At 36.3% G+C, this 11,756-nt stretch overlaps 1 protein-coding gene across 1 annotated transcript; it reads right to left on the bottom strand.

Annotated features, from left to right (window-relative positions):
- Positions 1–1,122: 1,122 nt before the first annotated feature.
- MAP3K1 (mitogen-activated protein kinase kinase kinase 1, E3 ubiquitin protein ligase) lies at positions 1,123–11,137 on the bottom strand (the record flags this gene model as incomplete). The annotated part of the gene is made up of 9 exons (XM_009587409.1): positions 1,123–1,710; positions 3,015–3,146; positions 3,627–3,769; positions 4,764–4,895; positions 6,437–6,599; positions 7,961–8,117; positions 9,016–10,290; positions 10,612–10,801; positions 11,046–11,137. Coding segments are annotated over 9 exons (2,434 nt in total), but the record flags the coding sequence as incomplete, so codon positions are not given.
- Between the last annotated feature and the right edge of the window lie 619 nt (positions 11,138–11,756).

Here is an 11,756-nt window from a genome sequence, read left to right as displayed (position 1 = left end):
TTTTAATGTACTATAGCTTATCTAGTTTGTCCTGAGTCTTTGAAAATAACCAATTCTGTTTCAGTCCAACAATCCAACTGGCTTCTGAAGAGTTAAAACATAAAAGTATTTTTTTCCAAATGGATTAAACACAATCAGTACTTGATATAAAAAGATCCCCTTTCTTAAAAAAGCAAAAGAAAAGCTGCCATTTTCCTTCAGAATTACATGCATCAGAGTCTAAAAACCTGCCTTTAAAATTATTTTAAAAACCTGTTTTAAAAAAAACACACCTGCTAAAAAAATACAAGTTTTGCACTACAGGTGAAGCTTTTCTTCACATTTTACTTTATCTTGCTTTTCAAGTCCAAGTTTGTTTCTTGTTAAAATAAATACCTTTCTTACGGTAATATTTTTAACATTTTCAAATTAAATTATCACTAATGGCTACAGTAAATAGATGATGTATGGCAGAAGGAAAACAGCAGGTAAAACTTGTTATCAGTAGAGAACATGACCTCAGTTTTGTTACACAAATAATGAGATTTGCTCATAGTTGGCACCTGCTCCCACTGAAGTACAGGACAAAGTCTCCCATAAACTTTAATGGGAGCTGGGTTTGGGCCTTTGACATGAAACTTCTCTACATGATTTGCCAGAAGAAACTGCTATATGAAAAGAAGGCTCAACAACTTTTAGCATGATTCAGACTAAGTTGTTTTATGCATAACAATCTTGTTTTTTCTGTTTTGTTTTTTAAATAACCTATACTATCAGAGCCTTCAACACTGCCTTGTTGAAGGTGGCATTTTATATTTTTCCAGATTTCCAGCAAATCTGGTTTTAAAACTCTTGTGTCAGCACAATGTTCCATGACACAGATTGCATCTTTTTCTAAAGACTATTTAAAAAGATCACCTTTCCTTGAAAGTTAAAAATACAATTAAAACAAACTTTAATTTCAAAAGAAATTACATGGCCAGCAGTAAATGCACAGTGAACCACAACTGCCTGCTCTTACTTTAAGGAAGGCAAAATGTTTTTTTAAAGTATCCATCACTGTTTGGATTTGTTACTCAGAGAACTTTGTATAATTAAAAGGGACAGATATAGAACTTCCTTTTAACTAGTGCTGAAAACTGGCTAATTGTAGAACCCTCTGCTTACATCTACATGATGTGAAATGGAACAGTGATTGCTGTATTAAAATAGATCCTGAGCCCCTCAGCTGCTAATATTGCTGAAAAAGTGCTCCAAGTAAAATATAAATCACTTGTCTGCTAAATAATCATGCAGATTTAAGGAAAAATGCTTTTGTGTTCACATAGAGCCAGATGTTTGAAAAGGCACAGTTTACAAATCTCTGCACAAGTTGTGAAATGTTGCATACTGAGCTTAGGTAAAGATCTCGATTTGTCAATCACATACTTAGGTAAGGTCCTCCACTGGCCTCACGTCCTTGACGTATCTATCATTAAGGCCAGCAGAATAATACAATTCGCTGTGCTTAACTGCACTGCAAAACAGTTATTTTATATTCAGTAGCATCTTCTTCAGTATATCAGCCTTATACATAAGTAGCTACCATGTAGTACGGAACACTGGATGCTTCAGCAGCTCCCTTGATGGGGGTCTGTCCTGAGGTTGAAGTTCTAAACAACGAAGAGTCACATCTTTCAAGCCAGGAGACAGATGTGTAGGGATTGATGGAGCAGTAGTTGCACTAGCAATCTGAACAAAGGAAAAGTAACTTTTTAGAAGTCAGTGATTCTTAAGCCTCCTCTCCTACCCCAAAAACCTTCCACAAGCTGATCATTTTCAGCTGACAAGTTATATTTAGGAGCTTTTCTCCACTTAGCATATTTCGTACTGCAGTTTGAAGATTACATTACTGCTTCCATTTCATAAAATGGGTGTTAAGTTGCCTTTATGCGTATTACCTTTCACAGTTTGCCTCTCTCCTTGCACTTTTCTCTAAATTTCCTTCTTACAGCAAGATTCTGCAGTGACCACCTGCTGAGCAGGCCGTAAGAAAAGCTCTTATGCCATACATACAGGTATTCTTTAGTCTACTAGTTGCCATCACTGTTAACTGGCATAAGCCAACGTGGAGATATATTAAGCTGAGCGACGTTACATTATGGTATGTTAAACTCGGTATGCTCTCTTGCATCGTCTTTACTGTATTTCTGCTACCACTCCAAAAGGCAATTTAATTTTGATCTTCTCTAGATCAAATTAAGTAAGATGAGAACACTGGAGTGGCACCACCAGATTCACACAGACACAGAACCAAGACAATACATCTCATCACAAGTGATTTGTATTTAATTCGAACATATTTGAATACTGCTGTGTTAGTTCTGTTTTGCGGAAACACTTTCTTCACTCATGCTAGTGAAAATGCTAATAATCACTTTCTTCACTTGTGGCAATATTTTCTTCATTCATGCCTACAGTTCAACTAGACTTTTAGAATTAAATATACCTAATTGATTTTAGTAAGAAACATGAATGCCAGAATGGATGACCTAGAAAAGGAGGGGGCAATATTCATATATAGCATGGCATAATGGTAAATACCTTTCAGCAAAATCTGAACATGGAACATCAGGTTTTTACCAACTATTAAATATGAATACACACATAAATGTTGTATGGTAGAAAAACTTCTTTTCCTCCCATATTTTACAGGATTGTAAGAAAGAGTTCAAATCCTTGACTCTTCTGCTTAGAGTCAAGATCAACTGTATTCCCAAATTTTTTTTAGCCCGTTACACCATATATTTGTATCTTAGAACAGAGCTTTTTTTGCACTGTTGTTTTGCATTGTTGTTTTGGTAGCCTTTTTTTTTTTTGAACAAACAAGTATGACTATGTTCATATCAGTACTGATTTTGTACTAACAGTTCCAATATAAAGAAGAGGTATTGCAACAACCCCTACTACTTGTATACTTTTCTAAAATTCACATTGCTGTATATGAAATTAGTCAGCGTCTTTTGTAGCATATTGGTAGCAACAAAATACCTCACCTTAAATATCAGAGCAAGATGATTGGAGTGTTTCTCTGCATTCCAGGGAGGTTTAGCACAAGCCATTTCTATTACAACACAGCCAACGCTCCACACATCACAGCTCCTACCATATTGCTGACCTCTCAGAACCTGAACAGACAGACCAAAGCTCAGATTATCCCCTTCAAAGTCTCTTAACTCTAAGTAATTTAGATGCAAAAAAAATACCATCAACCAAATGCACTCTGATTAACATTTCAGATCGAGAGAGTGATCAGTGATGTAAAATGCCATAAGATTTATACAGTTGTAGAGAGCTAGTAAATAAAATGCCTGATCAAGGGGCAAAGCAAAATACCTTGCAATAGTCACCTTTTGACCAAATGGTCATTTGGGCTTTAGTAACAACACTTATGATAGATATATCTTGTAACAAACTACTTAAAACAGCCTTGACAGAGAGAAAGAAATGTCATTATTGCCATGCTGGAATCATTCCTATTCTTTAGAACAAGTACATTTAAAACATATTTGAAGCATTTACAGCAATTTTCTGTTATTTGGCTGTATGAATTAGCTTAAAGAGTTCAAACAAACTTTTTGAAGTAACTTCCAAAACTGGTTTCTTACCTCCGGTGCCATAAATGCAATAGTTCCCAACAACTGTCCCTGAAACTCCCCAGCACCAGTTCCTTTTGATGCCAACCTGGCTGCAGCTCCAAAATCAGCAATTCTTAATCTATGACCTGTGCTGTCAATTAGCAAATTGGCACCTGTCAACAGCATAATAAAAATACTGCTAGTTGGCTTTCTATTAAAGGCAAAAGGATGAACAGACACTCTTCCTCCCTCCATTTCAAAACTATACATAGGTTGACTTTCCCCACCCCCAATATCAACGGAACCTAAAAATGAAGGACAAAGTCTAATAATGTCACTTTTCTGTTATGCCTGATCGACACTGCACACAGCTTGAGGCTGTCCAAGAGATTTAGAGAACGAATCAAACTTTCAAAACTAGGGCAAACACAGGATTCTGGAACAATGCCTGGAGATAGAATACTAAAGGAAAATAGTGACCTAAAAGCCTAGAGATTTTCATTGCCTGCAGCTCCCTGTGAAATTTAAACTTATTTCATCCATTTCATTCAAAAATGTGGACTTTACAGAGCAATTGAAGGTTTTCCTATTTTAAGAAGAAATATTAAAGACAAATGTTTACTATCGCTATGTTGCTGCTTATCTGGATCTCTCTCCAGTTCATGGACAGCTATAGTGACATTGAAGGGAAAAGTTTAGAAAGACTGGTATTTCCCAATAAAGTCCATATTTTGCTCAAACACAGTACAACTGTATTTATGTTCAATTATGTTCAATGAAGGAGGAAAACTCATCACAATATTCCTATACATTAGAAACCTCACCTCTTTATCTTGGCTTGTTCACAAATTTTACTATCATTTCAGTGTAAGCATTTACATTAATTTAACTAGCAATCTTTAAAGCTGTATGGCAACTTCCTATTTTGTTTGAACAAATTGAGAAAACCAATTTTTCTAAACTATTGGTATGGGTAGCAAATATCCCCAAGCATGCTATGAACATTCTCATTAATTTCAGTAATTAAAGGTTCTTAAGAATGATCAGATAAGCCCACCAGAAATACCACTCTTGAGATGGTATCTGAGAGAAGCAATAGGTCTCAAGCCAAAATAGATGCTGCTTTCTGAATATTCCTTTTTAAAAGACATTCTTAGTAATTCTCACCTTTAACATCTCTATGGATTATCTGATTCTCATGGAGGTAAGAAAGACCACGTAACAGTTGTTCTGTGTAATTAATAATAACCGATTCTTTGAAGGCTCCATATTTACTTAACAAATGAGCAACTGAACCCCCTAGAAGGTAAAAAAAAAAATACGTTTTATCAACACTTATATTTTGTATTAGTAGAATGCAGCACTGCCTCCTAAAATTGGAACTTGATATTGGTATTCCTAATTTATAACTAGATTTCTCCCCCAAAAAAAACATTTAAAAGTTTCATAGGTAGAAAGTAATATACTTGGTTACCTAATTGCTTTCTACCTGGAACTGTACACGTTAAAGACATAAGTCTTCATGCTTCCTAATAATTTTATACTTCCTTAAAAGAATGTACAAAGTACTGTTGCTGATAAAAAACTACATCCATTTATCCACATTTTGCATTAACGTTTAAGCAGCAGAATACTAGCTTTCTTTGGGGCAACAGATACGTTCAACCTCCAGCAAGCGTTCCCTCTGAGGATCTTAATTTACCTTTGTTACCATCCAAATACCAATATACAGAAGCAAGTAGATAAGCAAAGAAAAGCAGTATCTTCTTCTATTTTCCAAAGTTGTTACACAGATCCTCACGATTTTGGATTTCCATTGTGCCTCTCAAACTATTCTAATATAACTATTCTAATATTCTAATATATGTAAAGACAATTCCTGACATTTCATTATCTAAGTAATATTATTTCAGAAAAATTATACTTAAAAAAGTTAAACATCCTTAGTTTTGAGAAAATATTTACTGCACTACTGCTTGTAATAACACATACTTGGGCTTTGCTTGTTAGCACTCTGGTATTCCTAAGTGGTTTCTGCCAAAGAACGTAAGTTAAGGTGGAATGCTTTCTTTAATATGAAATAAGGATGTACAGAACACCAAATCTTGGTAACTGGATGACAACAACATATAATCCCATTTATAAAATTAATAAAGCTCCTTCTTGAAAAAAGTATATAGACCTTCTTGCCCCTGCTCTATACAATAATGAAAAGATTTCACTATTTGTTACTAAATTACCACTTAATATATTTAAGATTTGAACATGTTTTTCCTGAAGCATTCTCCTTACTACCTACTATTAGAAATTTACTTTAAGTTCTTAAATGCCTTTGCATGTCACTTCACACAATTTTTATGAAAATGCTTGGGACAAAAACAAGCGACAGGTATGCCAAACTTTGCTAGAAAGTTATTTTTAATAATAACTTAAAGTTACACAAGTACACTGAAAATGCAACAGTGATGTATTTCCAGCTGAAGTGCCTGTCTCTCAAAGTTTCTAACTCCTCGTTTAGATTCAGAAATTGAGGAAAAAGTAGTAGAATTTTTGTTCAGGGCTTTCAACTGCTTTAACCGTATGACAGATTAGGTATGGAAAATTCCAAATCAAAAAAAGGATGCACCAGTAAGAATATTGCTACGACCACTTAAACTGTTAAACTGGTTGGGGGGCGGGAGGGAGGGGGAACCCCAAACTTACAGTAGACCTTTATACTGGTTACCAACAGCAATGAAAATACAAATTTGCAAACTGAAGTGATGCAAAATGCAGCATGAAACTACATAGTTCAAGACTCAACTGATATTTTCACCTTCTTTGACATAGTAGTTGCTTACCTGCCATCCATTCAATAAAGAGGTTATAGTTGCTCTTCTCACATGTGGCACCCAACATCCGAATAATGTTAGGATGGTTCAGATGACTCATCATCCTTATTTCTTCTCTCAGTGCTTCAACTACCTCTTCTTGCTCAGATGATGTGTTCCTGACATATGTCACCTGTTTTGAAATATAATACTCAGACTTACCTTACATAATTACCAGTCCTGTAACCCCGCTTTCAGTATAGTAACAAGAATGGATGGTTTTCTATCCCTTTTCACCATCTGGAAATAGCAAGTATTCTTTTATCTCAGCTGAGAACGTATCTCCATGTGAGACAGTCATAGAAAATAAAGAGTGATCTTCTAGGGAAATACCAACAAAAATATCTCCAAGTATGGAGTAGGGAAACTTCCCTCTTCACTCTCCTCTGCTTAAACTAGGAAAAAAATACTTTTTTTTCAGATGTTGAAGAAAAGGAAGAAAGATGAGGCCTGAAATGGGATTCTGACAGTGTTATTTGTAATATTTTTACCAGTTTAACCATACTATCTGTTTCATAACTAAACCTCTTATCCCAGAAATTTGATAGGAGTAGGAGGGAAGTAGATCAGAAGTCCTGTAACGGAACTGGAGCCAACCCCAGCTCTGACCCATACTAATTCTGCAATAATGGTATGCTGCAGAGAATTTCCCCTGGGCATCAGAATCATCATAATCTCTCCAGGAGGAGCCTCAAGGACTACATGGACAGTCCTACTCTTTCACAAGCCAGAGAGTTTCAAAGGAGGAATAGCTGATGACAGATATTCTCTGCCCCATTAAATGTTTTCAAATTGCTCAATGCCATAGATAAGTTCATTCCAGAATCAGTAAGAAAATGTTAAGACTAAGATTCCCTCTATGTTGGCATCACTGATTCAGACCTAAGGCACTTTAAGTGTGAAAGACTTACTTACATCTAGAACCTTCAAAATCTTGAGAGAAGCATGTGCATTTGGGCCTCTTTTCTCAGTCACACTTCTGTATCTATTAATTTAAATATTAAAAATACTTGCCCCAAAGTTGTCTGTTGCATCAGAGGAAACAAGCATTAAACTATGTTTCCCCCACTTAAACTGTTTTAGGAAAAAAAAATCTTGACAAGTAAGGGGAAACTACTTTTAATAGCTACCTTGCAAATAAGGCATTGATCTGGAATCAAGAGATCAGGGCTCCATTCCTAACTCTGTCCACTGATTTATGAACTTAATAAAAGTAAAAATGCATTTGAAGAACTATGAAAGAAAATGGGCATATAAAAAAAAGTATTTTTTTCACTTTAAGGAGAAGTGAAAAAAGAAAGAAAATACTATGTTAATACCATGTACATAAAGACTTTTTATTATGTATTACATGAAAACACATGACAGGGAGCAGAGGAAGCAAGGAACACAAGAAGTCTATGAGAGCAGAGAGCTTTTGTATTTAATATTCCAAAGAAATATTAAAAAACAAGCACAATATATTCAAGAAAGTGAAGTATTTGAAGTATTTACCTGTTTTACAGCCATTAATGTCCCTGTTCCTACATCTTGAGCTTGGTAACAGGAAGAGAAAGCTCCAAGACCAATTTGCTGACCTTTAAGCCATTCTGCATCTTCTCTGTAATGGTGTTTTGCTTTGGTATGTCCAGGCAGGGTTTCTGGTGTCTGCAAATTAAATTCCAAATCAACTCCATGTTTACTAGCACGCATCTAAAATGTAGACATTCTGGAAGGTTATGAAATATCCAAGCTTATATGCCTCTCCTCTCCCTTACAGTTCTTTGTACTGCATGTTATACATGTTTCAGCTGAGACTAGAACACCAGTGTATTCTGTAATCCACATACTCCTACTGTAAGAACAAAGAGCCTCCTCTATGGTGAAAGTGAAAGGCAAGATTTAAGGACATAAATAGGAGCAAGACTTTTCTTCTATTCCTGATCTCACGTCTAGTTAAGGTTTTAGTTAGCACCTACAGTAAACACAATCAAAATCACGTTGTTTTCTACTTAATTTATTTCTCCCATTTTATACTTCACATGTTGTTGCCTCATGCAAAGGATCACAGATAAAATACTCCTTTCTCTATTCTTATTTCTTGTGGTTTTGTCTATTTGCCAACAAATATATTTTTTCTGACTTCTAAAGTATCTCACATCTCTCTCAAGATGTGCCGACAAGATCTCTTCCAACTCTGCTTTTTCTTTCAGAAACTAGTTTGGTTTTGTACAATTGCCTTCAATGTAAAGCAGCATTAAGACTCAATACAGTTCTACTCCTGCTTAAAAACTTTGTTCTTATTTCCTAATTGCCCCATTTTTACACTTCCTTCTCTGCCATTTTAAAGGTTGGTACATGACATGATGTTTCTCTTCCAAATACCTTCTCTAAACTTGTTAATAGCCATGGAAGGATTCTGTTAGCACCCTCAACTGGCAGACTGTTTATACTCCAACTCCTAGGAGAGGGTATTGCATACCTTTGTGTTTTATATAACTTTAGAAATGTAATAGCACTGCTTTATAAATTCAGTGAACCTCAATTGAGACTTATGCTAAATTCCTATATGCTGAATGATTATGATATCTTCACCATTTTCGACCTGTAGTTGGGGAATTACTGGCAGGGCATCTTGAGATGCTGACATTGCCATAGCAATAGCTAAAGCTTCCTCCTCTTCAGCTTCCATCTTTTCCTTGCATTTTTTATTATGATTTACATCATCTTTGTAAGTATCATCATTTTCTGCCCTCTCAGGAGAAAGAACTGCAACTTCAGACTTGAATGTAACTGTGCCATCACTCGTTGGCATGGAGGCCTCGAGTAGGTCCTCAATACTGGAATTGAGCTCTGCATTAACATCCAATCGACATTTTTCATCTACTGGTGTGAACACTGTCTCTTCACTTGGTATAACTGCACTGCTACTACTACTACTATTGCCATCACACTGTGAAATATCATTCAGGTCAAGTGTCATACAGTTTTTTAAGGTTTCTTCCTGCTTGTTCACATCACTGTGGGTGGGTCGTGATGGCTTTGGCCTGTGTATGTGACTGGATGGCAATGGCCTGGCTTGGGTAAAAACTGGAGAAAGTTTCTCTGGTTCTTTATTTTCAGAACAGTTTCTCTGAAACTGGAGAGAAAGTTTCCGCTGTGTTTGAGGAGAAGGTGAGGGGATTTTGCAGGGAACGAATCCCTGAGGTCTGAGTTTAGAGACATCTGTTACAGTGCCAGCTGGTACAGATGGGTTTGAAGGAGACTGAAGCGTTGGGAAGAGTGACTGGGAATGACTGCATGAGGGAGAAGAGTTCAAACACTGACTGTGGGGTCTTCCTTTTGTTTGAATGGCTGGCTTTGGTTGCTCAGTGGTTACTGACGAAACAGGAACCCCCACAGCAAGGCCAGCCAGCGTCTCAGAAATGTCCTCTGGACTGGCACTCAGTTTTTTATCACTTAAACCTTTTCCACTTTTCCCTGATAACTGGACAGTATTGTTAGGAGTATTACTTTCTGTAGCTTCTGGAGAGTTATCTGGTACAGGTAGCTGCAAAAAGTCTTCATGTCGACATTCCCCAGAGTGCATTTCTTCCATGCCTAGCTGGATGGCTTCTGCAATTTCCATTTCATCTGCTATTGCCATCAGACGTCGACGCATCCTTGCATAATGAGTTGAGCTTGTCACACTCAACATTTCTAACAGCTTTACAAAAACATGGGGCACTCTTGCCACCATTCTTGCAGCACTCAAAAATACTCTCCGTGATAGTTTACCAACCATTGAGTGGGAATTGTCAATTGACTGCAATGCGAAAGTTAAGAGGGAGAGAAGTTTCTTATACCTAAAAAAAGAAGAGAGGTGTTTTATACACTGATATGCTCTAGTGAACTAGTGCCAAGAGAGCCATTTCAAGAGAATGTATTTAGCTGTCAGTTCTGCAGTAGAAAGGAGACTTATTGCTGCACTGGTGCTTCAAAATTGATTCACAGGTCAGAAGTTTTAAAAAAGGCAACCATTTACTCCATAAAGTAAGTGCACTTTTGCATATAAATATATGCTATTTGTTTACAGGAATTAGAGCAACTATTTTTTTGACGAAATCACCAACACCAAAATCAACTAGTAAGACTAAAAGTAATAGTCATATAGTGTAAGCAAGTACCTGTCTACTATGGTATCAGCCTGTAAAACATCTCCACAGACAATGTGGGGATAAAATTCACCAGGAAATTCCAACAGAAGTCTGTCTATTAGACAAAGTCGCCCCAGTAGTGCTTGCCAGTTGCTAGATTCGGTTTGGGTTCCGAGAATACAATTTAAGACATAATCAACACCACCAATACCAATGGACCCTATAAAAAAAAGTTGATAAAATAAGGGTTAGATATGTTCACAATCTAAATTCTGATCTAAATAAAGATTAGAACTTTATCATACAGAAATACACATTCTGTGCCCAAATTACCCCCCTTCCCAAACTGCTGAGAGAAATACTGTTCTCTTTGCCATGCTATTGGATAAATCCTATATTAAAACACTTCAGTATATTTGCTTGGAATTCTAATTCAATTATATATGAAGAGCTATTATTATTACCAGATTTAAGTATTTCTCTCCCAACTGCCAGCTCGCCTGCTTGGCCTTTACACATCTCCAATAGCGTTGAGACTGAAAGTTGACTTGTTCGACTATAAGAAATTAAAACCAAAAAGTAACTCTTTTAGCAGATGCTTTCAAGGAAAAACATTCTAATCATTATACTTCAATAATCCTTAGCTTGGAATTGTGCATGGAAAATGATTTCACATCACTTTATTCCAATACATTTCTATAGTCCTCTATCTGTAAGCCACCAATAGTTGTCACATTTTTTACAAGGATACTTCCAGAGATGTAATGTCTATCATTAATACATAAACAAAAACCCAAATAGGACCCCATTCCCTTGCAAAAACAAGCCAAACCCAGGAATCCAGCAACACAAGGAACAGTTCTATTTTACTTATTCCTTAACTTTAGATATTCTATTGCTAGACTATTGCCAGGGCATCTCTATCTGCAGTTTTCACTACACTGTGAAATAAAAAGTAGAAGTGTTATGTTAACAGTTCATGGCACAGATGTACAACAGCTCTTGTTGAAGTAGGAAACATACATGATTAGTACTTGCTGAAGGGCACTTGCTGACTGCTTAAAGGTGAGTCATGAGAATTAGACCAAAGCAGTATCAACTGAGATGGCTGGGATGGTTGATGACTACACCTAACATCTTCCTTTATTTTAAGGGGGAAAAAAGACCTTATGAAA

This window comes from Fulmarus glacialis, unplaced genomic scaffold (assembly GCF_000690835.1).
Source record: "Fulmarus glacialis isolate BGI_N327 unplaced genomic scaffold, ASM69083v1 scaffold7101, whole genome shotgun sequence".
In the NCBI taxonomy this organism is placed as follows: domain Eukaryota; kingdom Metazoa; phylum Chordata; class Aves; order Procellariiformes; family Procellariidae; genus Fulmarus; species Fulmarus glacialis.
The sequence above is the reverse complement of the archived record's forward strand: the minus strand, read 5'-3'. Positions and strand labels throughout refer to the sequence as shown.